This window comes from Orbicella faveolata, unplaced genomic scaffold (genome assembly GCF_042242905.1).
Source record: "Orbicella faveolata isolate gen_17 unplaced genomic scaffold, um_ofav_v1 contig_14, whole genome shotgun sequence".
In the NCBI taxonomy this organism is placed as follows: domain Eukaryota; kingdom Metazoa; phylum Cnidaria; class Anthozoa; order Scleractinia; family Merulinidae; genus Orbicella; species Orbicella faveolata.
Window position 1 is genome coordinate 6337074 of NW_028301541.1, and position 25624 is coordinate 6362697.

The following is a 25624-nucleotide window of genomic DNA, read 5'->3' on the forward strand; positions in this document are numbered from 1 at the left end:
TTGTATCTGATTAGTTTTAATTTTCCACTCGCACCTTTTTATCCCGTAGTGCATTTCGAGCTAGAAGCGTGACAAGATCTCTCCTAACCGGCGGTCTGGAAAGGCACTTCGTCTTCAACTTGTGTTTGTATAGCTACAAGCTGCATAACAAAACTCGTTGCGCTCACATCATCATTCGGTAGGTTCCAGTAACGATCAAGTGTTACTAATAGACCACTGGGGCTAGTGACCTTTCAACCCTCTTTCATAATAAGACTGATAAGTGTAGAAACTTGTAGTCAGAATACGCGCAGAATATCAAGGTCACCCATTTAAATGGTGGAAAGGGGAAATCTTCCCTCAAGGCCAGGACAAAAGTATCGATTGTCCACGAATGCTTTACTATTATATCAATTATCAAAGTAAGATTTGCAGTTAATGTTCTGATCTGACCCAAGTGTCTTTGGCCTCACGCAATGCTGAGTTAGAGAAGTGTTGTGTTACGGCTCAAACAACTTCTGAAGGAGACTTGATATAAAAGAGAGGTATTTAGACCGGAAAGAAGACAAACGGTTTTTCGAACTACTGTTACTTTCTTGAAATATTTTTAGCTTTAAGAGAAAATTTTGATCGCCAACAAAATGTGATATGCTGACATCTTGTCTGCCAAAGCAGTCTTTGCTATGATTTTATCTTTGAAGCTAAAACGCTTCTAAGTTCTTAAATACATATATTTCTATTTACATCTCGACAATGCCATTTTAGGCTTCTAAGACTGAAAGTGCAATAGCTACACTGGGATTAGAGATTCTAACTCTGATGCCAAAACATTAGAACATTCAAAACCACGGCAGAATTCAAGCTTTTGATAAACTTATTAAGTAACGCACTGTCTAAAACTTCAAAGTGCTTTAGGAGCAGCTATGGAACTCAGATCAATAGTGAAGGCTTCATTTATGATCCTTACTGATCTGGGAATGTACAAACGTGCTGTTGCCGCCAATTTTTACCTAAATATTAGTTTCATACATGACGTATTTCTGCTTCTTCTTGCTAACTTGCACAAAAATTCGAATTATTTCCTATTTCAGTTCCAGTGATCAATTGATTTTAAAAAAAATTGCAAATTAATACTTCATTCACAGCTTAATATTTTTTCTCTGATAAGCAGCGTGTGAAATCCGTGCTAAACAACTTCTTGCTGCTCGAGCGTATAAATGTAGCGTTGTAACTGATTATTCACTGTTCTGCATTGAACATCTTGGCTTGGCAATGCGATGAAACTTGGTGGTCTTCTTAGTTGTCTTTGTATATGTTGAGACTTATCAGGGTCCTAACTATTACGTATCTGGACGTTTGCAGGCGACAAAACATGCTCTATTTGTATAGGAATGACAACAGTACCGTCGGAAGAGCCATCTAACGTTATCACCTGCTGCCCTTCCCTTGAGTTTACAAACTGTACTTCGTCCGCTCGCAACCTTGTCGTGGTCTGTCTTTGGATCAACTCTTCATCGATGTGTTTTCCATCTTGCCTTTGTATAGAAAAACTGTGCTGAAAGCCAGGAGCAACGGTTACATTAGCAGACGAGACACTGTCAGATGTGGTGATTGGATGCCCTTTGTGATTGTCAAGAAACTGAATTGTTCCGGGTCCTTCCGATTGGAATCCTTCGTGTGTTATGATCTGGGTTGTCCACTGTTCAGTATTATTTTCCTTCACTGTTGGAGGAGGGATCACTTCTTGTACTTGTGAGGAAGATCTGTCCTGACTGTGATGAACATCGACAATTACCACTCCTCCAGGGGTTGAGCCATCCAGTGCTGTAGCTGCCTCTGTGTATGTGGAATAAGCCTGTACCTTGCCACTAGACCCATGGGTCAGTTTCGATGGTGGTTCTCCGTGTGTTCCAGTTTGCGTCATCCATTGTTGGGAATTCCGTTTCTCTGTCTCTAAACCAGGAGAATATTGTTGTATATTCACAGAAAAACTGTGCTGCTTCGAATCTGGAATGACAATCTTGCCAAGGGAAACACTCTCGTACCTCTCAGCGCCCTGTCCACTTTGGGAGAGACTGAAATCTACTCTATCAGCAGACCGACTTTCTCTTGCAGCTGGTTCTTCTAATCGGAGTACTTGTGTTCTTGTCGTGGTCGACTTAGGTTTCTGTTCCTTTCCAGAGGAAACAATTCTCAGTACTTCAAAAGAAACATTTTGGTGATGGTGACTATTATCGGGAGTGACTCGATTGCCATGTTGCAAAGAACTATCTATCGTGACAGCTGGCTGCACATCTCGTGTGTGAAGAAATTTCACTTTATCCCCTGAAAGCTTTCCTATCGAATTTCGCAATTCTGATCTTTCCTCTCCATATTTATTAGACTGGGTTATCCATACATCGACATTCCCCCTCGTGCCTTTACGAAGCGGTATACTTTCAGTTACATTATTTTCGCAAGCCAAAGAATTCTTCTCATTAAAATCGTGAACCACCAGTTTCCCAGGCACTCGTCCATTCCGAGTGTTCAAAGACTCTTCATGTGTAGCGACCGATTCAACACTATCTCTTGACAATTTCTTGCTTCCTACTGGCATTGTTGAATTCCGCTGTTCTTCGTATGACAAAGAATGAATATTCCAAAGATCAGCGGTCCTTCGTCCCCCATTTAAGACAGGTTCTACATCCACTACCTCAGAATAAGGTTCATTATAATTACAGATGACAAGATTGCCTGGAGTAAAACCATCGAGCTTTTTAACCGGCTGTGTGTCTTGGCTGTGAAGAAATTGCACTTTGTCTGCTGACAGCCTGTTAGCCTGAAGTGGCGGTTCTGATCTGACTTCTTCCTGAGTAGCTACCTGTGTTGTCCACTCTTCAGTTTTGCGTTTCTCCACTTTTGTTGGAGCTGGGGTCAGTTCTTTGACCTCTATGGTGGAACTGTGCTGATTAAAGTCCGGAATGACAAGTCTGCCAGGAGAGGAAGCATCGAGCTTTTTAACCGGCTGTGTGTCTTGGCTGTGAAGAAATTGCACTTTGTCTGCTGACAGCCTGTTAGCCTGAAGTGGCGGTTCTGATCTGACTTCTTCCTGAGTAGCTACCTGTGTTGTCCACTCTTCAGTTTTGCGTTTCTCCACTTTTGTTGGAGCTGGGGTCAGTTCTTTGACCTCTATGGTGGAACTGTGCTGATTAAAGTCCGGAATGACAAGTCTGCCAGGAGAGGAAGCATCGAGCTTTTTAACCGGCTGTGTGTCTTGGCTGTGAAGAAATTGCACTTTGTCTGCTGACAGCCTGTTAGCCTGAAGTGGCGGTTGTGATCTGACTTCTTCCTGAGTAGCTACCTGTGTTATCCACTCTTCAGTTTTGCGTTTCTCCACTTTTGTTGGAGCTGGGGTCAGTTCTTTGACCTCTATGGTGGAACTGTGCTGATTAAAGTCCGGAATGACAAGTCTGCCAGGAGAGGAAGCATCGAGCTTTTTAACCGGCTGTGTGTCTTGGCTGTGAAGAAATTGCACTTTGTCTGCTGAAAGCCTGTTAGCCTGAAGTGGCGGTTCTGATCTGACTTCTTCCTGAGTAGCTACCTGTCTTATCCACTCTTCAGTTTTGCGTCTCTCTACTTTTGTTGGAGCTGGGGTCTGTTCTTTGACTTCTATGGTGGAACTGTGCTGATTAAAGTCCGGAATGACAAGTCTGCCAGGAGAGGAAGCATCGAGCTTTTTAACCGGCTGTGTGTCTTGGCTGTGAAGAAATTGCACTTTGTCTGCTGACAGCCTGTTAGCCTGAAGTGGCGGTTCTGATCTGACTTCTTCCTGAGTAGCTACCTGTGTTATCCACTCTTCAGTTTTGCGTTTCTCCACTTTTGTTGAAGCTGGGGTCAGTTCTTTGACCTCTATAGTGGAACAGTGCTGATTAAAGTCCGGAATGACAAGTCTGCCAGGAGAGGAAACATCGAGCTTTTTAACCGGCTGTGTGTCTTGGCTGTGAAGAAATTGCACTTTGTCTGCTGACAGCCTGTTAGCCTGAAGTGGCGGTCCTGATCTGACTTCTTCCTGAGTAGCTACCTGTGTTATCCACTCTTCAGTTTTGCGTTTCTCCACTTTTGCTGGAGCTGGGGTCAGTTCTTTGACCCCTATGGTGGAACTGTGCTGATTAAAGTCCGGAATGACAAGTCTGCCAGGAGAGGAAGCATCGAGCTTTTTAACCGGCTGTGTGTCTTGGCTGTGAAGAAATTGCACTTTGTCTGCTGAAAGCCTGTTAGCCTGAAGTGGCGGTTCTGATCTGACTTCTTCCTGAGTAGCTACCTGTGTTATCCACTCTTCCGTTTTGCGTTTCTCCACTTTTGTTGGAGCTGGGGTCAGTTCTTTGACATCTATGGTGGAACTGTGCTGATTAAAGTCCGGAATGACAAGTCTGCCAGGAGAGGAAGCATCGAGCTTTTTAACCGGCTGTGTGTCTTGGCTGTGAAGAAATTGCACTTTGTCTGCTGACAGCCTGTTAGCCTGAAGTGGCGGTTCTGATCTGACTTCTTCCTGAGTAGCTACCTGTGTTATCCACTCTTCAGTTTTGCGTTTCTCCACTTTTGTTGGAGCTGGGGTCAGTTCTTTGACCTCTATGGTGGAACTGTGCTGATTAAAGTCCGGAATGACAAGTCTGCCAGGAGAGACAGCATCGAGCTGTTTGACCGGCAGTGTGTCTTGGCTGTGAAGAAATTGCACTTTGTCTGCTGACAGCCTGTTAGCCTGAAGTGGCGGTTCTGATCTGACTTCTTCCTGAGTAGCTACCTGTGTTATCCACTCTTCAGTTTTGCGTTTCTCCACTTTTGCTGGAGCTGGGGTCAGTTCTTTGACCTCTATGGTGGAACTGTGCTGATTAAAGTCCGGAATGACAAGTCTGCCAGGAGAGGAAGCATCGAGCTTTTTAACCGGCTGTGTGTCTTGGCTGTGAAGAAATTGCACTTTGTCTGCTGACAGCCTGTTAGCCTGAAGTGGCGGTTGTGATCTGACTTCTTCCTGAGTAGCTACCTGTGTTATCCACTCTTCCGTTTTGCGTTTCTCCACTTTTGTTGGAGCTGGGGTCAGTTCTTTGACCTCTATGGTGGAACTGTGCTGATTAAAGTCCGGAATGACAAGTCTGCCAGGAGAGGAAGCATCGAGCTTTTTAACCGGCTGTGTGTCTTGGCTGTGAAGAAATTGCACTTTGTCTGCTGACAGCCTGTTAGCCTGAAGTGGCGGTTCTGATCTGACTTCTTCCTGAGTAGCTACCTGTGTTATCCACTCTTCAGTTTTGCGTTTCTCCACTTTTGTTGGAGCTGGGGTCAGTTCTTTGGCCTCTATGGTGGAACTGTGCTGATTAAAGTCCGGAATGACAAGTCTGCCAGGAGAGAAAGCATCGAGCTGTTTCACCGGCAGTGTGTCTTGGCTGTGAAGAAATTGCACTTTGTCTGCTGACAGCCTGTTAGCCTGAAGTGGCGGTTGTGATCTGACTTCTTCCTGAGTAGCTACCTGTGTTATCCACTCTTCAGTTTTGCGTTTCTCCACTTTTCTTGGAGCTGGGGTCAGTTCTTTGACATCTATGGTGGAACTGTGCTGATTAAAGTCCGGAATGACAAGTCTGCCAGGAGAGGAAGCATCGAGCTGTTTGACCGGCAGTGTGTCTTGGCTGTGAAGAAATTGCACTTTGTCTGCTGACAGCCTGTTAGCCTGAAGTGGCGGTTCTGATCTGACTTCTTCCTGAGTAGCTACCTGTGTTATCCACTCTTCAGTTTTGCGTTTCTCCACTTTTGTTGCAGCTGGTGTAAGTTCTTTGACCTCTATGGTGGAACTGTGCTGATTAAAGTCCGGAATGACAAGTCTGCCAGGAGAGGAAGCATCGAGCTTTTTAACCGGCTGTGTGTCTTGGCTGTGAAGAAATTGCACTTTGTCTGCTGACAGCCTGTTAGCCTGAAGTGGCGGTTCTGATCTGACTTCTTCCTGAGTAGCTACCTGTGTTATCCACTCTTCCGTTTTGCGTTTCTCCACTTTTGTTGGAGCTGGGGTCAGTTCTTTGACATCTATGGTGGAACTGTGCTGATTAAAGTCCGGAATGACAAGTCTGCCAGGAGAGGAAGCATCGAGCTTTTTAACCGGCTGTGTGTCTTGGCTGTGAAGAAATTGCACTTTGTCTGCTGACAGCCTGTTAGCCTGAAGTGGCGGTTCTGATCTGACTTCTTCCTGAGTAGCTACCTGTGTTATCCACTCTTCAGTTTTGCGTTTCTCCACTTTTGTTGGAGCTGGGGTCAGTTCTTTGACCTCTATGGTGGAACTGTGCTGATTAAAGTCCGGAATGACAAGTCTGCCAGGAGAGCAAGCATCGAGCTGTTTCACCGGCAGTGTGTCTTGGCTGTGAAGAAATTGCACTTTGTCTGCTGACAGCCTGTTAGCCTGAAGTGGCGGTTGTGATCTGACTTCTTCCTGAGTAGCTACCTGTGTTATCCACTCTTCAGTTTTGGGTTTCTCCACTTTTGTTGCAGCTGGGGTCAATTCTTTGACCTCTATGGTGGAACTGTGCTGATTAAAGTCCGGAATGACAAGTCTGCCAGGAGAGGAAGCATCGAGCTTTTTAACCGGCTGTGTGTCTTGGCTGTGAAGAAATTGCACTTTGTCTGCTGACAGCCTGTTAGCCTGAAGTGGCGGTTGTGATCTGACTTCTTCCTGAGTAGCTACCTGTGTTATCCACTCTTCCGTTTTGCGTTTCTCTACTTTTGTTGGAGCTGGGGTCAGTTCTTTGACCTCTATGGAGGAACTGTGCTGATTAAAGTCCGGAATGACAAGTCTGCCAGGAGAGGAAGCATCGAGCTTTTTAACCGGCTGTGTGTCTTGGCTGTGAAGAAATTGCACTTTGTCTGCTGACAGCCTGTTAGCGTGAAGTGGCGGTTCTGATCTGACTTCTTCCTGAGTAGCTACCTGTGTTATCCACTCTTCGGTTTTGCGTTTCTCCACTTTTGTTGGAGCTGGGGTCAGTTTTTTGACCTCTATGGTGGAACTGTGCTGATTAAAGTCCGGAATGACAAGTCTGCCAGGAGAGGAAGCATCGAGCTTTTTAACCGGCTGTGTGTCTTGGCTGTGAAGAAATTGCACTTTGTCTGCTGACAGCCTGTTAGCCTGAAGTGGCGGTTCTGATCTGACTTCTTCCTGAGTAGCTACCTCTGTTATCCACTCTTCCGTTTTGCGTTTCTCCACTTTTGTTGGAGCTGGGGTCAGTTCTTTGACCTCTATGGTGGAACTGTGCTGATTAAAGTCCGGAATGACAAGTCTGCCAGGAGAGGAAGCATCGAGGTTTTTAACCGGTTGTGTGTCTTGGCTGTGAAGAAATTGCACTTTGTCTGCTGACAGCCTGTTAGCCTGAAGTGGCGGTTCTGATCTGACTTCTTCCTGAGTAGCTACCTGTGTTATCCACTCTTCAGTTTTGCGTTTCTCCACTTTTGTTGCAGCTGGGGTCAATTCTTTGACCCCTATGGTGGAACTGTGCTGATTAAAGTCCGGAATGACAAGTCTGCCAGGAGAGGAAGCATCGAGCTTTTTAACCGGCTGTGTGTCTTGGCTGTGAAGAAATTGCACTTTGTCTGCTGAAAGCCTGTTAGCCTGAAGTGGCGGTTCTGATCTGACTTCTTCCTGAGTAGCTACCTGTGTTATCCACTCTTCCGTTTTGCGTTTCTCTACTTTTGTTGGAGCTGGGGTCAGTTCTTTGACCTCTATGGAGGAACTGTGCTGATTAAAGTCCGGAATGACAAGTCTGCCAGGAGAGGAAGCATCGAGCTTTTTAACCGGCTGTGTGTCTTGGCTGTGAAGAAATTGCACTTTGTCTGCTGACAGCCTGTTAGCGTGAAGTGGCGGTTCTGATCTGACTTCTTCCTGAGTAGCTACCTGTGTTATCCACTCTTCGGTTTTGCGTTTCTCCACTTTTGTTGGAGCTGGGGTCAGTTCTTTGACCTCTATGGTGGAACTGTGCTGATTAAAGTCCGGAATGACAAGTCTGCCAGGAGAGGAAGCATCGAGCTTTTTAACCGGCTGTGTGTCTTGGCTGTGAAGAAATTGCACTTTGTCTGCTGAAAGCCTGTTAGCCTGAAGTGGCGGTTGTGATCTGACTTCTTCCTGAGTAGCTACCTGTGTAATCCACTCTTCCGTTTTGCGTTTCTCTACTTTTGTTGGAGCTGGGGTCAGTTCTTTGACCTCTATGGAGGAACTGTGCTGATTAAAGTCCGGAATGACAAGTCTGCCAGGAGAGGAAGCATCGAGCTTTTTAACCGGCTGTGTGTCTTGGCTGTGAAGAAATTGCACTTTGTCTGCTGACAGCCTGTTAGCCTGAAGTGGCGGTTGTGATCTGACTTCTTCCTGAGTAGCTACCTGTGTTATCCACTCTTCCGTTTTGCGTTTCTCCACTTTTGTTGGAGCTGGGGTCAGTTCTTTGACCTCTATGGTTGAACTGTGCTGATTAAAGTCCGGAATGACAAGTCTGCCAGGAGAGGAAGCATCGAGCTTTTTAACCGGCTGTGTGTCTTGGCTGTGAAGAAATTGCACTTTGTCTGCTGACAGCCTGTTAGCCTGAAGTGGCGGTTCTGATCTGACTTCTTCCTGAGTAGCTACCTGTGTTATCCACTCTTCGGTTTTGCGTTTCTCCACTTTTGTTGGAGCTGGGGTCAGTTCTTTGACCTCTATGGTAGAACTGTGCTGATTAAAGTCCGGAATGACAAGTCTGCCAGGAGAGCAAGCATCGAGCTTTTTAACCGGCTGTGTGTCTTGGCTGTGAAGAAATTGCACTTTGTCTGCTGACAGCCTGTTAGCCTGAAGTGGCGGTTCTGATCTGACTTCTTCCTGAGTAGCTACCTGTGTTATCCACTCTTCAGTTTTGCGTTTCTCCACTTTTGTTGGAGCTGGGGTCAGTCCTTTGACTTCTATGGTGGAACTGTGCTGATTAAAGTCCGGAATGACAAGTCTGCCAGGAGAGGAAGCATCGAGCTTTTTAACCGGCTGTGTGTCTTGGCTGTGAAGAAATTGCACTTTGTCTGCTGACAGCCTGTTAGCCTGAAGTGGCGGTTCTGATCTGACTTCTTCCTGAGTAGCTACCTGTGTTATCCACTCTTCAGTTTTGCGTTTCTCCACTTTTGTTGGAGCTGGGGTCAGTTCTTTGACCCCTATGGTGGAACTGTGCTGATTAAAGTCCGGAATGACAAGTCTGCCAGGAGAGAAAGCATCGAGCTGTTTGACCGGCAGTGTGTCTTGGCTGTGAAGAAATTGCACTTTGTCTGCTGACAGCCTGTTAGCCTGAAGTGGCGGTTCTGATCTGACTTCTTCCTGAGTAGCTACCTGTGTTATCCACTCTTCAGTTTTGCGTTTCTCCACTTTTGCTGGAGCTGGGGTCAGTTCTTTGACCTCTATGGTGGAACTGTGCTGATTAAAGTCCGGAATGACAAGTCTGCCAGGAGAGGAAGCATCGAGCTTTTTAACCGGCTGTGTGTCTTGGCTGTGAAGAAATTGCACTTTGTCTGCTGACAGCCTGTTAGCCTGAAGTGGCGGTTGTGATCTGACTTCTTCATGAGTAGCTACCTGTGTTATCCACTCTTCCGTTTTGCGTTTCTCCACTTTTGTTGGAGCTGGGGTCAGTTCTTTGACTTCTATGGTGGAACTGTGCTGATTAAAGTCCGGAATGACAAGTCTGCCAGGAGAGGAAGCATCGAGCTTTTTAACCGGCTGTGTGTCTTGGCTGTGAAGAAATTGCACTTTGTCTGCTGACAGCCTGTTAGCCTGAAGTGGCGGTTCTGATCTGACTTCTTCCTGAGTAGCTACCTGTGTTATCCACTCTTCAGTTTTGCGTTTCTCCACTTTTGTTGGAGCTGGGGTCAGTTCTTTGACCTCTATGGTGGAACTGTGCTGATTAAAGTCCGGAATGACAAGTCTGCCAGGAGAGAAAGCATCGAGCTGTTTCACCGGCAGTGTGTCTTGGCTGTGAAGAAATTGCACTTTGTCTGCTGACAGCCTGTTAGCCTGAAGTGGCGGTTGTGATCTGACTTCTTCCTGAGTAGCTACCTGTGTTATCCACTCTTCAGTTTTGCGTTTCTCCACTTTTCTTGGAGCTGGGGTCAGTTCTTTGACATCTATGGTGGAACTGTGCTGATTAAAGTCCGGAATGACAAGTCTGCCAGGAGAGGAAGCATCGAGCTGTTTGACCGGCAGTGTGTCTTGGCTGTGAAGAAATTGCACTTTGTCTGCTGACAGCCTGTTAGCCTGAAGTGGGGGTTCTGATCTGACTTCTTCCTGAGTAGCTACCTGTGTTATCCACTCTTCAGTTTTGCGTTTCTCCACTTTTGTTGCAGCTGGTGTAAGTTCTTTGACCTCTATGGTGGAACTGTGCTGATTAAAGTCCGGAATGACAAGTCTGCCAGGAGAGGAAGCATCGAGCTTTTTAACCGGCTGTGTGTCTTGGCTGTGAAGAAATTGCACTTTGTCTGCTGACAGCCTGTTAGCCTGAAGTGGCGGTTCTGATCTGACTTCTTCCTGAGTAGCTACCTGTGTTATCCACTCTTCCGTTTTGCGTTTCTCCACTTTTGTTGGAGCTGGGGTCAGTTCTTTGACATCTATGGTGGAACTGTGCTGATTAAAGTCCGGAATGACAAGTCTGCCAGGAGAGGAAGCATCGAGCTTTTTAACCGGCTGTGTGTCTTGGCTGTGAAGAAATTGCACTTTGTCTGCTGACAGCCTGTTAGCGTGAAGTGGCGGTTCTGATCTGACTTCTTCCTGAGTAGCTACCTGTGTTATCCACTCTTCGGTTTTGCGTTTCTCCACTTTTGTTGGAGCTGGGGTCAGTTCTTTGACCTCTATGGTGGAACTGTGCTGATTAAAGTCCGGAATGACAAGTCTGCCAGGAGAGGAAGCATCGAGCTTTTTAACCGGCTGTGTGTCTTGGCTGTGAAGAAATTGCACTTTGTCTGCTGACAGCCTGTTAGCCTGAAGTGGCGGTTCTGATCTGACTTCTTCCTGAGTAGCTACCTCTGTTATCCACTCTTCCGTTTTGCGTTTCTCCACTTTTGTTGGAGCTGGGGTCAGTTCTTTGACCTCTATGGTGGAACTGTGCTGATTAAAGTCCGGAATGACAAGTCTGCCAGGAGAGGAAGCATCGAGGTTTTTAACCGGTTGTGTGTCTTGGCTGTGAAGAAATTGCACTTTGTCTGCTGACAGCCTGTTAGCCTGAAGTGGCGGTTCTGATCTGACTTCTTCCTGAGTAGCTACCTGTGTTATCCACTCTTCAGTTTTGCGTTTCTCCACTTTTGTTGCAGCTGGGGTCAATTCTTTGACCCCTATGGTGGAACTGTGCTGATTAAAGTCCGGAATGACAAGTCTGCCAGGAGAGGAAGCATCGAGCTTTTTAACCGGCTGTGTGTCTTGGCTGTGAAGAAATTGCACTTTGTCTGCTGAAAGCCTGTTAGCCTGAAGTGGCGGTTCTGATCTGACTTCTTCCTGAGTAGCTACCTGTGTTATCCACTCTTCGGTTTTGCGTTTCTCCACTTTTGTTGGAGCTGGGGTCAGTTCTTTGACCTCTATGGTAGAACTGTGCTGATTAAAGTCCGGAATGACAAGTCTGCCAGGAGAGCAAGCATCGAGCTTTTTAACCGGCTGTGTGTCTTGGCTGTGAAGAAATTGCACTTTGTCTGCTGACAGCCTGTTAGCCTGAAGTGGCGGTTCTGATCTGACTTCTTCCTGAGTAGCTACCTGTGTTATCCACTCTTCAGTTTTGCGTTTCTCCACTTTTGTTGGAGCTGGGGTCAGTCCTTTGACTTCTATGGTAGAACTGTGCTGATTAAAGTCCGGAATGACAAGTCTGCCAGGAGAGGAAGCATCGAGCTTTTTAACCGGCTGTGTGTCTTGGCTGTGAAGAAATTGCACTTTGTCTGCTGACAGCCTGTTAGCCTGAAGTGGCGGTTCTGATCTGACTTCTTCCTGAGTAGCTACCTGTGTTATCCACTCTTCAGTTTTGCGTTTCTCCACTTTTGTTGGAGCTGGGGTCAGTTCTTTGACCCCTATGGTGGAACTGTGCTGATTAAAGTCCGGAATGACAAGTCTGCCAGGAGAGAAAGCATCGAGCTGTTTGACCGGCAGTGTGTCTTGGCTGTGAAGAAATTGCACTTTGTCTGCTGACAGCCTGTTAGCCTGAAGTGGCGGTTCTGATCTGACTTCTTCCTGAGTAGCTACCTGTGTTATCCACTCTTCAGTTTTGCGTTTCTCCACTTTTGCTGGAGCTGGGGTCAGTTCTTTGACCTCTATGGTGGAACTGTGCTGATTAAAGTCCGGAATGACAAGTCTGCCAGGAGAGGAAGCATCGAGCTTTTTAACCGGCTGTGTGTCTTGGCTGTGAAGAAATTGCACTTTGTCTGCTGACAGCCTGTTAGCCTGAAGTGGCGGTTGTGATCTGACTTCTTCATGAGTAGCTACCTGTGTTATCCACTCTTCCGTTTTGCGTTTCTCCACTTTTGTTGGAGCTGGGGTCAGTTCTTTGACTTCTATGGTGGAACTGTGCTGATTAAAGTCCGGAATGACAAGTCTGCCAGGAGAGGAAGCATCGAGCTTTTTAACCGGCTGTGTGTCTTGGCTGTGAAGAAATTGCACTTTGTCTGCTGACAGCCTGTTAGCCTGAAGTGGCGGTTCTGATCTGACTTCTTCCTGAGTAGCTACCTGTGTTATCCACTCTTCAGTTTTGCGTTTCTCCACTTTTGTTGGAGCTGGGGTCAGTTCTTTGACCTCTATGGTGGAACTGTGCTGATTAAAGTCCGGAATGACAAGTCTGCCAGGAGAGAAAGCATCGAGCTGTTTCACCGGCAGTGTGTCTTGGCTGTGAAGAAATTGCACTTTGTCTGCTGACAGCCTGTTAGCCTGAAGTGGCGGTTGTGATCTGACTTCTTCCTGAGTAGCTACCTGTGTTATCCACTCTTCAGTTTTGCGTTTCTCCACTTTTCTTGGAGCTGGGGTCAGTTCTTTGACATCTATGGTGGAACTGTGCTGATTAAAGTCCGGAATGACAAGTCTGCCAGGAGAGGAAGCATCGAGCTGTTTGACCGGCAGTGTGTCTTGGCTGTGAAGAAATTGCACTTTGTCTGCTGACAGCCTGTTAGCCTGAAGTGGGGGTTCTGATCTGACTTCTTCCTGAGTAGCTACCTGTGTTATCCACTCTTCAGTTTTGCGTTTCTCCACTTTTGTTGCAGCTGGTGTAAGTTCTTTGACCTCTATGGTGGAACTGTGCTGATTAAAGTCCGGAATGACAAGTCTGCCAGGAGAGGAAGCATCGAGCTTTTTAACCGGCTGTGTGTCTTGGCTGTGAAGAAATTGCACTTTGTCTGCTGACAGCCTGTTAGCCTGAAGTGGCGGTTCTGATCTGACTTCTTCCTGAGTAGCTACCTGTGTTATCCACTCTTCCGTTTTGCGTTTCTCCACTTTTGTTGGAGCTGGGGTCAGTTCTTTGACATCTATGGTGGAACTGTGCTGATTAAAGTCCGGAATGACAAGTCTGCCAGGAGAGGAAGCATCGAGCTTTTTAACCGGCTGTGTGTCTTGGCTGTGAAGAAATTGCACTTTGTCTGCTGACAGCCTGTTAGCGTGAAGTGGCGGTTCTGATCTGACTTCTTCCTGAGTAGCTACCTGTGTTATCCACTCTTCGGTTTTGCGTTTCTCCACTTTTGTTGGAGCTGGGGTCAGTTCTTTGACCTCTATGGTGGAACTGTGCTGATTAAAGTCCGGAATGACAAGTCTGCCAGGAGAGGAAGCATCGAGCTTTTTAACCGGCTGTGTGTCTTGGCTGTGAAGAAATTGCACTTTGTCTGCTGACAGCCTGTTAGCCTGAAGTGGCGGTTCTGATCTGACTTCTTCCTGAGTAGCTACCTCTGTTATCCACTCTTCCGTTTTGCGTTTCTCCACTTTTGTTGGAGCTGGGGTCAGTTCTTTGACCTCTATGGTGGAACTGTGCTGATTAAAGTCCGGAATGACAAGTCTGCCAGGAGAGGAAGCATCGAGGTTTTTAACCGGTTGTGTGTCTTGGCTGTGAAGAAATTGCACTTTGTCTGCTGACAGCCTGTTAGCCTGAAGTGGCGGTTCTGATCTGACTTCTTCCTGAGTAGCTACCTGTGTTATCCACTCTTCAGTTTTGCGTTTCTCCACTTTTGTTGCAGCTGGGGTCAATTCTTTGACCCCTATGGTGGAACTGTGCTGATTAAAGTCCGGAATGACAAGTCTGCCAGGAGAGGAAGCATCGAGCTTTTTAACCGGCTGTGTGTCTTGGCTGTGAAGAAATTGCACTTTGTCTGCTGAAAGCCTGTTAGCCTGAAGTGGCGGTTCTGATCTGACTTCTTCCTGAGTAGCTACCTGTGTTATCCACTCTTCCGTTTTGCGTTTCTCTACTTTTGTTGGAGCTGGGGTCAGTTCTTTGACCTCTATGGAGGAACTGTGCTGATTAAAGTCCGGAATGACAAGTCTGCCAGGAGAGGAAGCATCGAGCTTTTTAACCGGCTGTGTGTCTTGGCTGTGAAGAAATTGCACTTTGTCTGCTGACAGCCTGTTAGCGTGAAGTGGCGGTTCTGATCTGACTTCTTCCTGAGTAGCTACCTGTGTTATCCACTCTTCGGTTTTGCGTTTCTCCACTTTTGTTGGAGCTGGGGTCAGTTCTTTGACCTCTATGGTGGAACTGTGCTGATTAAAGTCCGGAATGACAAGTCTGCCAGCAGAGGAAGCATCGAGCTTTTTAACCGGCTGTGTGTCTTGGCTGTGAAGAAATTGCACTTTGTCTGCTGAAAGCCTGTTAGCCTGAAGTGGCGGTTGTGATCTGACTTCTTCCTGAGTAGCTACCTGTGTAATCCACTCTTCCGTTTTGCGTTTCTCTACTTTTGTTGGAGCTGGGGTCAGTTCTTTGACCTCTATGGAGGAACTGTGCTGATTAAAGTCCGGAATGACAAGTCTGCCAGGAGAGGAAGCATCGAGCTTTTTAACCGGCTGTGTGTCTTGGCTGTGAAGAAATTGCACTTTGTCTGCTGACAGCCTGTTAGCCTGAAGTGGCGGTTGTGATCTGACTTCTTCCTGAGTAGCTACCTGTGTTATCCACTCTTCCGTTTTGCGTTTCTCCACTTTTGTTGGAGCTGGGGTCAGTTCTTTGACCTCTATGGTTGAACTGTGCTGATTAAAGTCCGGAATGACAAGTCTGCCAGGAGAGGAAGCATCGAGCTTTTTAACCGGCTGTGTGTCTTGGCTGTGAAGAAATTGCACTTTGTCTGCTGACAGCCTGTTAGCGTGAAGTGGCGGTTCTGATCTGACTTCTTCCTGAGTAGCTACCTGTGTTATCCACTCTTCGGTTTTGCGTTTCTCCACTTTTGTTGGAGCTGGGGTCAGTTCTTTGACCTCTATGGTAGAACTGTGCTGATTAAAGTCCGGAATGACAAGTCTGCCAGGAGAGCAAGCATCGAGCTTTTTAACCGGCTGTGTGTCTTGGCTGTGAAGAAATTGCACTTTGTCTGCTGACAGCCTGTTAGCCTGAAGTGGCGGTTCTGATCTGACTTCTTCCTGAGTAGCTACCTGTGTTATCCACTCTTCAGTTTTGCGTTTCTCCACTTTTGTTGGAGCTGGGGTCAGTCCTTTGACTTCTATGGTAGAACTGTGCTGATTAAAGTCCGGAATGACAAGTCTGCCAGGAGAGGAAGCATCGAGCTTTTTAACCGGCTGTGTGTCTTGGCTGTGAAGAAATTGCACTTTGTCTGCTGACAGCCTGTTAGCCTGAAGTGGCGGTTGTGATCTGACTTCTTCCTGAGTAGCTACCTGTGTTATCCACTCTTCCGTTTTGCGTTTCTCTACTTTTGTTGGAGCTGGGGTCAGTTCTTTGACATCTATGGTGGAACTGTGCTGATTAAAGTCCGGAATGACAAGTCTGCCAGGAGAGGAAGCATCGAGCTTTTTAACCGGCTGTGTGTCTTGGCTGTGAAGAAATTGCACTTTGTCTGCTGACAGCCTGTTAGCCTGAAGTGGCGGTTCTGATGTGACTTCTTCCTGAGTAGCTACCTCTGTTATCCACTCTTCAGTTTTGCGTTTCTCCACTTTTGTTGGAGCTGGGGTCAGTTCTTTGACCTCTATGGTGGAACTGTGCTGATTAAAGTCCGGAATGACAAGTCTGCCAGGAGAGGAAGCATCGAGCTGTTTGACCGGCAGTGTGTCTTGGCTGTGAAGAAATTGCACTTTGTCTGCTGACAGCCTGTTAGCCTGAAGTGGCGGTTCTGATCTGACTTCTTCCTGAGTAGCTATCTGTGTTATCCACTCTTCAGTTTTGCGTTTCTCCACTTTTGTTGCAGCTGGGGTCAATTCTTTGACCTCTATGGTGGAACTGTGCTGATTAAAGTCCGGAATGACAAGTCTGCCAGGAGAGGAAGCATCGAGCTTTTTAACCGGCTGTGTGTCTTGGCTGTGAAGAAATTGCACTTTGTCTGCTGAAAGCCTGTTAGCCTGAAGTGGCGGTTGTGATCTGACTTCTTCCTGAGTAGCTACCTGTGTTATCCACTCTTCCGTTTTGCGTTTCTCTACTTTTGTTGGAGCTGGGGTCAGTTCTTTGACATCTATGGTGGAACTGTGCTGATTAAAGTCCGGAATGACAAGTCTGCCAGGAGAGGAAGCATCGAGCTTTTTAACCGGCTGTGTGTCTTGGCTGTGAAGAAATTGCACTTTGTCTGCTGACAGCCTGTTAGCCTCAAGTGGCGGTTCTGATCTGACTTCTTCCTGAGTAGCTACCTGTGTTATCCACTCTTCCGTTTTGCGTTTCTCCACTTTTGTTGGAGCTGGGGTCAGTTCTTTGACCTCTATGGTGGAACTGTGCTGATTAAAGTCCGGAATGACAAGTCTGCCAGGAGAGGAAGCATCGAGCTTTTTAACCGGCTGTGTGTCTTGGCTGTGAAGAAATTGCACTTTGTCTGCTGACAGCCTGTTAGCCTGAAGTGGCGGTTGTGATCTGACTTCTTCCTGAGTAGCTACCTGTGTTATCCACTCTTCCGTTTTGCGTTTCTCTACTTTTGTTGGAGCTGGGGTCAGTTCTTTGACCTCTATGGTTGAACTGTGCTGATTAAAGTCCGGAATGACAAGTCTGCCAGGAGAGGAAGCATCGAGCTTTTTAACCGGCTGTGTGTCTTGGCTGTGAAGAAATTGCACTTTGTCTGCTGACAGCCTGGTAACCTGAAGTGGCAGTTCTGATCTGAGTTCTTCCTGAGTAGCTACCTGTGTTATCCACTCTTCGGTTTTGCGTTTCTCCACTTTTGTTGGAGCTGGGGTCTGTTCTTTGACCTCTATGGTAGAACTGTGCTGATTAAAGTCCGGAATGACAAGTCTGCCAGGAGAGGAAGCATCGAGCTTTTTAACCGGCTGTGTGTCTTGGCTGTGAAGAAATTGCACTTTGTCTGCTGACAGCCTGTTAGCCTGAAGTGGCGGTTGTGATCTGACTTCTTCCTGAGTAGCTACCTGTGTTATCCACTCAGTTTTGCGTTTCTCCACTTTTGCTGGAGCTGGGGTCAGTCCTTTGACCTCTATGGTTGAACTGTGCTGATTAAAGTCCGGAATGACAAGTCTGCCAGGAGAGGAAGCATCGAGCTTTTTAACCGGCTGTGTGTCTTGGCTGTGAAGAAATTGCACTTTGTCTGCTGACAGCCTGTTAGCCTGAAGTGGCGGTTGTGATCTGACTTCTTCCTGAGTAGCTACCTGTGTTATCCACTCTTCCGTTTTGCGTTTCTCTACTTTTGTTGGAGCTGGGGTCAGTTCTTTGACATCTATGGTGGAACTGTGCTGATTAAAGTCCGGAATGACAAGTCTGCCAGGAGAGGAAGCATCGAGCTTTTTAACCGGCTGTGTGTCTTGGCTGTGAAGAAATTGCACTTTGTCTGCTGACAGCCTGTTAGCCTGAAGTGGCGGTTGTGATCTGACTTCTTCCTGAGTAGCTACCTGTGTTATCCACTCTTCAGTTTTGCGTTTCTCCACTTTTGTTGGAGGTGGGGTCAGTTCTTTGACCTCTATGGTGGAACTGTGCTGATTAAAGTCCGGAATGACAAGTCTGCCAGGAGAGGAAGCATCGAGCTGTTTGACCGGCAGTGTGTCTTGGCTGTGAAGAAATTGCACTTTGTCTGCTGACAGCCTGTTAGCGTGAAGTGGCGGTTCTGATCTGACTTCTTCCTGAGTAGCTACCTGTGTTATCCACTCATCCGTTTTGCGTTTCTCCACTTTTCTTGGAGCTGGGGTCAGTTCTTTGACCTCTATGGTGGAACTGTGCTGATTAAAGTCCGGAATGACAAGTCTGCCAGGAGAGGAAGCATCGAGCTTTTTAACCGGCTGTGTGTCTTGGCTGTGAAGAAATTGCACTTTGTCTGCTGACAGCCTGGTAGCCTGAAGTGGCGGTTCTGATCTGACTTCTTCCTGAGTAGCTACCTGTGTTATCCACTCTTCAGTTTTGCGTTTCTCCACTTTTGTTGGAGCTGGGGTCAGTTCTTTGACCTCTATGGTTGAACTGTGCTGATTAAAGTCCGGAATGACAAGTCTGCCAGGAGAGGAAGCATCGAGCTTTTTAACCGGCTGTGTGTCTTGGCTGTGAAGAAATTGCACTTTGTCTGCTGACAGCCTGTTAGCGTGAAGTGGCGGTTCTGATCTGACTTCTTCCTGAGTAGCTACCTGTGTTATCCACTCTTCGGTTTTGCGTTTCTCCACTTTTGTTGGAGCTGGGGTCAGTTCTTTGACCTCTATGGTAGAACTGTGCTGATTAAAGTCCGGAATGACAAGTCTGCCAGGAGAGGAAGCATCGAGCTTTTTAACCGGCTGTGTGTCTTGGCTGTGAAGAAATTGCACTTTGTCTGCTGACAGCCTGTTAGCCTGAAGTGGGGGTTCTGATCTGACTTCTTCCTGAGTAGCTACCTGTGTTATCCACTCTTCAGTTTTGCGTTTCTCCACTTTCGTTGGAGCTGGGGTCAGTTCTTTGACCTCTATGGTGGAACTGTGCTGATTAAAGTCCGGAATGACAAGTCTGCCAGGAGAGGAAGCATCGAGCTTTTTAACCGGCTGTGTGTCTTGGCTGTGAAGAAATTGCACTTTGTCTGCTGACAGCCTGTTAGCCTGAAGTGGCGGTTCTGATCTGACTTCTTCCTGAGTAGCTACCTGTGTTATCCACTCTTCCGTTTTGCGTTTCTCCACTTTTGTTGGAGGTGGGGTCAGTTCTTTGACCTCTATGGTGGAACTGTGCTGATTAAAGTCCGGAATGACAAGTCTGCCAGGAGAGGAAGCATCGAGCTTTTTAACCGGCTGTGTGTCTTGGCTGTGAAGAAATTGCACTTTGTCTGCTGACAGCCTGGTAGCCTGAAGTGGCGGTTCTGATCTGACTTCTTCCTGAGTAGCTACCTGTGTTATCCACTCTTCAGTTTTGCGTTTCTCCACTTTTGTTGGAGCTGGGGTCAGTTCTTTGACCTCTATGGTTGAACTGTGCTGATTAAAGTCCGGAATGACAAGTCTGCCAGGAGAGGAAGCATCGAGCTTTTTAACCGGCTGTGTGTCTTGGCTGTGAAGAAATTGCACTTTGTCTGCTGACAGCCTGTTAGCGTGAAGTGGCGGTTCTGATCTGACTTCTTCCTGAGTAGCTACCTGTGTTATCCACTCTTCGGTTTTGCGTTTCTCCACTTTTGTTGGAGCTGGGGTCAGTTCTTTGACCTCTATGGTAGAACTGTGCTGATTAAAGTCCGGAATGACAAGTCTGCCAGGAGAGTAAGCATCGAGCTTTTTAACCGGCTGTGTGTCTTGGCTGTGAAGAAATTGCACTTTGTCTGCTGACAGCCTGTTAGCCTGAAGTGGCGGTTCTGATCTGACTTCTTCCTGAGTAGCTACCTGTGTTATCCACTCCTCCGTTTTGCGTTTCTCCACTTTTGTTGGAGGTGGGGTCAGTTCTTTGACCTCTATGGTGGAACTGTGCTGATTAAAGTCCGGAATGACAAGTCTGCCAGGAGAGGAAGCATCGAGCTTTTTAACCGGCTGTGTGTCTTGGCTGTGAAGAAATTGCACTTTGTCTGCTGACAGCCTGTTAGCCTGAAGTGGGGGTTCTGATCTGACTTCTTCCTGAGTAGCTACCTGTGTTATCCAGCCTTCGGTTTTGCGTTTGTCTACTTTTGTTGGAGCTGGGGTCAGTTCTTTGACCTCTATGGTGGAACTGTGCTGATTAAAGTCCGGAATGACAAGTCTGCCAGGAGAGGAAGCATCGAGCTTTTTAACCGGCTGTGTGTCTTGGCTGTGAAGAAATTGCACTTTGTCTGCTGACAGCCTGTTAGCCTGAAGTGGCGGTTGTGATCTGACTTCTTCCTGAGTAGCTACCTGTGTTATCCACTCTTCAGTTTTGCGTTTCTCCACTTTTGTTGGAGGTGGGGTCAGTTCTTTGACCTCTATGGTGGAACTGTGCTGATTAAAGTCCGGAATGACAAGTCTGCCAGGGGACGATACATCGATTCTGTTCAGTGGCTTTGCATCTTCGTGATGAGGAAGCTCATAGGTAGAGGTATGTTTTAGCCATTTGGGAGTGATACCTTGTGAATTTTTCTGACGTTGTCTTTGAGATTTAGTTATTCGCAGGTCTTGGTTTTGTGTGTTTTTTATTGGAAGAAATTGTATTTCTCCTTGTGAGGTGTGGTCGTTTTCTTTGTTGTTGGAATTTATTTGGTGTTCTTCTGTCGACCAAGTGTACGTTTCCTTTTCCTGACTGCTTTGCCCGTCTTGTTTTATTTCTTTAACTAGGGAGGTTGTTTTTGCTAATGTTTGGGTTTTTGTAAGTACAGAGTGGCTGTCTTCGTTTCCATCTATTTGTTGGTAATCCGTATACGTAGTTGTTTTTTGCGGATGAGACCTTTCTTTCTTAGTTTGTTTTCGAGATTGATATTTGGTAACATTTTCCAGTATTGCGACGCCATCTTTAACTCGGTACGTGTAACAGGATTTGATTGATGTCCTTGGGTTTGAAGTTTTTGACGAGTTTGTAGATTGGGAATTCGTCTCGTTTGCCTGCTGGTTCGTCGGGATTATGTGTTGTTGGTTTGTCTTCGTTGGTATGTACGTTGGAGATTCTATTTGAATTTTTGAACAGGTTTGTTCGTTAGGCTCTCTGGGGTGGCTACGAAGTTCTGTCTCAAATATTTGCTTTATGTTTGTGTCATCATTTTGAACTTGTTTGCCGTGTTTCTCAATGTTAAGTGAAGTTGTAACAACAGGGGCTGTTTGGATGGTGAACTCTTGCGGCTCACCTGTGTCTGTTACATACGTGTGAATGACTTTTCTGGAGGTTTCTGTTTTTACAAACGTCTTGGAAGCCATAGGTTCTTCATCGCTTTGAACGTTTAAGACAATTTCGCTCCCTTGATTCGAGCCAACATCAAGTTCTATTGCCTTATTCGTATCCGAAGAGAGTGTTTCTGTTTTCAATAATTCATCTTCGTTGTTGTTGCTTATTACGTATGGATGCTCACTTGAATCGCTAGAATACAACACAACTCTTTTCGTGACTACTTGTGACATTCTGTTGCTGTCTGGAGTCTAACCAAGCGCCTTTATCGTCTTAGAAATCACAGCGGCGCCTGTGAATGACTTTGAAGCTTGTGCTGTATCACATAATCACAGTGTGCTATGGGAAAGACAAAGCAATTTCAATATGAGTATGTGTTTCTTGCGTGTACTTTTGAAGGAGGGGTTCGAGAGGACAATTCAGTGCTAATTGAAAACGTGAAAATTCGTTTTAAAAATCTGACTAATCTCGGTAGCCTTTCGCGTTATAAGTATGACTAATTAATACCACTGAGGGAACAATACTGAGGTGCTCGAGGTTCAAGCTGCAAAATATTGGCCATTTGCTTAAGAGGATCGTGGTTTACTCGTCGAACAGAAGACTGTTTCCGAGAGAACTTTTAGAGAATCAAGACAAAAAATTCATGAACAGAACCTAAGGGAAACTGAAGCTCTGCAGGTTATTGCAATTACATTGAGCAAGGATAAGTTGCTCTTTCTTAGCAAATAGTGATGAAATTATTTAGTCGTCGTTATTAAGACTGTGAGTTCTCAATGACAATGATCTTTTTTAAAATCATAAGGCTAAAACTTATGGCTTGGACGAAAACAGCGTTAAATTACTGAGGTGAAAGTCCTTACAGAATGCCTTGCTGTTGCAAACGTGAGTTAAAGTGTGTTCACTACATAGCCGAAGACTTTTAGCACTTGTCATGATATCTGGAGTCTGAGTTTAGTTGAATAAATGAATATCAAATCTTAGGCTTTCTACAGCAACTTACGCAAGTAAATTGCTATTAAGATTACCGTAAAGCGTCTTCTTCAACACTAAGGACCGTCGATGCGGCAGTCATGAAGTACGAGGAATTGTCCCGTGGATGGGAACGGCATTCCTTTTTAGGCTAATTATAGAGATGTTATTCTACTATCAGTTGCTCAGCACACTAACGCAGCACTTGTTGTCAAGGTTGTTATTATAATTGCCTGTCATTCCTTCAGACGTCCTATTGTTTTCTGTACTTTGATCGAATCGGATCTGTAGGAGGTAATCTTGGTCTCGACTTGCAAAGAACGAACGAGATTGTTTAAAGATCATCAGTATATTTTCAATAACTTTTCTAGATGTTTTCATACAGTTACCTGAGGTCAGGTTGAGTTTTAAAAGTCGATAAGTTATCGAAGCATGCACAAACATAATTTGCATAGAAAACGTAAAGAGTTTAAAACTTACATCGGTGTGGTTTCCGACAAGACAAAATGATGTGCTTTCCATCAGCCTTTTAATTGTATTTATACAAGTATTTAATATCATTGTTAAGAGGTAAAATTTATTTAAATAACCGTTCTTGGAAAGGTCTCAAGATGGGGTTCTGTACTGGAAAGTTCCAGCAACAAACCAAAAGAGGTTCTAAGATTGGACAAAGGTAAATATTGTTGCATGGAGCCATTAGCTTAGCAAATTAGGGCTGCCTTTTTCTATGGCTATCGCATAAATATCACTGAGTCATATGCTAGACATTTTGTAATTGAGTTAACCACGCGTGAAAAGGCAAAGGTCTTTTGAATAAAAACTAGAAAACGTAGATTGCGTGCATAACCTCTACGTGTGTCTTTTTTCGTAGAGCACTGATGGTATTTGAAACGTGATAAGTACTTTTTCAGAGCATTGTTAGAAGTGCTGTGGTTGTCGCGATGCCATGGATATTCCGTCATGCAAAATCTTTAGGATTGTCTCCGTTGACCTGTTTTTACTCGAAGTAACGAAAATTGGTATTTTTGTGCAGCCAAGACTTTGCTTACGGTGGTGTCAACCTACGGTGGGTCGCCATTAAGATTGGGCTGCACGTACCGCTTTCCTCCAAGCCATTTAATACTGACAAGTGTAAAGTTACTAACATACAATGTGACGTCGATTGTGATTCAATACAACTGCAAAAAATTACCTTAGTTCCTCTGGGAAGACTTGAAAATGATAACACTTGTAGACTGTATCGGCAGATGGTGAGAATGAAGTAAGAGACGTGTGCAGATCCGAAAGGCTTGTAACTCCTTCACTGGCCAAGTCAGGCACAAAACTTGAGCACCACTATTCCAAACGATTTATACAGGAGGGCGAAATGTTAAAAAGATTATTCGAGTGTGACGGTGATAAATATTTTTGACTTAACTAGAAGTTTCTGTATTCTACTTGAAATCAGCTGTGCCAAAACAATTCCAGCCTTGTTTTATAGTTCGATGTTCAATTTACAACACACAAACTGCACCAACAACTAATGGTGACCCTCAATTGAAGTTTAAACAAAAGTACGTTCAGTATTCACTGATTGTGTTTGTAATGTTTTGAATTACTTTCCGCGATCAAAGTTCCAATTCTCCTTGACCAATTTGAAGTGACTGTTAGCAAAACGGAATAATCGCTGCCTTTGTTTTAGATAATGACGAATTCTCTGGGGCATAACATTTTGCTAGTTTCCCACGCTTTGTTTGGCGGTGCTAAATTTTACAGATATTTAAATTCTTAAATTTCCTTAGTGATGAGAACCGAATACATTTGATACACGATATGTTCTTGGCAACAGTAAGGACACATGTGACTATATTAATGGCTCTTCTGGTTGTATAAATGAGCAATTATGTGCCGAGCAACTTGCTGTTTGGGTGAAATTAGTCTGGGCAAATATTGTGCGAGTATATAGGTTCACATCATATCTTTATTTTAGACCATTAATTAATATTGTAACATCTCATAGGAAAAAGGGAAATACTTGGGTTGGCCCATTGCTAAGCCATCTATTTAGGATATTCTTTTAATAGAATACAAGTTGTGTCGTAAAAGAGATGGAAAAATGAATCGAATTAAGGAATCGTGATATTTGTCGTCTGCAACATCCCCGACAACGTCCTCCATCCATTTTTCATAGACGGATGTTATCATTGGTATATATTGGCCATTGCAAGCGTTAATAGTTTACAAGAGAGCAAGAAACATGGTTAAACTGATCTTAAAGTCTTCGATTGCACCCCCAAATCAACATATCAGATGTGTTCCATTCTGCTGAACAAAAGAACCACTGAACGTTACTAAATGCAGTCATCCAACGGCTCCCTATATCTGCAGTACTTGTTATGATATTAATTATCATGCACGTATGATGCTGATATCACCATAAACGTGCAAATGTTTTTTGTTATTTACCAGTGATGCGCAGCCTGACTGAAGCGCGAGCACAAGTTATTTCATGCGTACTTATCGAAAAATATCAGTAAACATTTTAAGAACTTTTTAATTCCAGTAATATCTTATTTTGACGAGGATATAATTAACCTTACCGACCACCAGCGGGTTTTTGTATTGCACATCTCTTCGTTAGATATCTGGCTGGGAATCAAAGTTCTGCCGACAGAAAATATATCTTAAAATTAGTAGAATTCAAGTCGTGCGGTTGCTTAAAATTGAAGATATAATTAATTGAGTAAACACATTTATCATAGCATCGTTATTTCGTATGCTCTTGTCAAAAGTGAAAACCGAAGTTCAAGTTTTTCAAGAGCTTTTTATTCCAATGATTTCTGCTCCTGAATAAAGAAGAATTAACCACGTAGACCACAAGGAGATTTTTGTAATGAAACATTCCTTGATATTTGACTCAGAGAGACAACCTTGACGTTTTCGGAAGCTGAGGTATCTTTAAGGAGGTAGCTTAAGGGAGAGAAGAGTATGGCCCAATAGGAAAACACAAATTTATCACAGAACAAGTTATTCCGTTGCCACTAGTTTTAAAAGCTCTTTAATGCCAATTTATTCTTATCTGTGACAAATTACAATTAACAACATAGATCGACCACCACCAAGGTTTTGTGTTTCATTACTGATATTCGGCTTGGAACAAAAAACATGGACGTTGACTGAAAGGGTATCTTAAAACAAGTAGCCGGAGATTTTATCGTAAATTCGATAGAATGAAAGCTGTTAACTCATTTATCCTAAGCATGATGCTCGTTTGTAAAAGATTGGGATCTTAATAAGGGTTTCAAGTGGATTTTTGTAGACTGAGTTAATGCGAGAATGCGCCGATGCATCAGAATGCAGGG

The 25624-nt window shown here is 45.2% G+C and overlaps 1 protein-coding gene across 7 annotated transcripts; it reads right to left on the reverse strand.

Annotated features, from left to right (window-relative positions):
• On the reverse strand, positions 1–24232 carry LOC110068429 (uncharacterized). 7 transcript variants are annotated; one of them, XM_089286389.1, is made up of 5 exons: positions 23476–24232; positions 17240–21653; positions 15320–16999; positions 6986–15079; positions 1–6745 (listed from the first exon to the last, which is right to left on the reverse strand). In XM_089286389.1, exons 2-5 carry the CDS (start codon positions 21545–21547, stop codon positions 1313–1315), a joined length of 19515 nt encoding a protein of 6504 aa, XP_089142515.1. In that variant the 5' UTR covers positions 21548–21653; positions 23476–24232; the 3' UTR covers positions 1–1312. The 7 variants fall into 7 exon arrangements, with proteins under 7 accessions (XP_089142515.1, XP_089142518.1, XP_089142519.1 ...); XM_089286392.1 differs by having other exon boundaries at positions 6986–12919; positions 13640–16999; XM_089286393.1 differs by having other exon boundaries at positions 6986–10039; positions 10760–16999.
• Between the last annotated feature and the right edge of the window lie 1392 nt (positions 24233–25624).

Excerpts from the sequence above, each read along its gene's own strand:
- LOC110068429 (XM_089286387.1), bottom strand. The coding sequence starts at position 21,547 with ATGTCACAAGTAGTCACGAAAAGAGTTGTGTTGTATTCTAGCGATTCA. Across the intron at positions 17,000-17,239 it reads CCGAAGAGTGGATAACACAG|GTAGCTACTCAGGAAGAAGT; the intron begins GTAGCTACTCAG and ends TGGATAACACAG. Across the intron at positions 6,746-6,985 it reads AGCACAGTTCCACCATAGAG|GTCAAAGAACTGACCCCAGC; the intron begins GTCAAAAAACTG and ends TCCTCCATAGAG.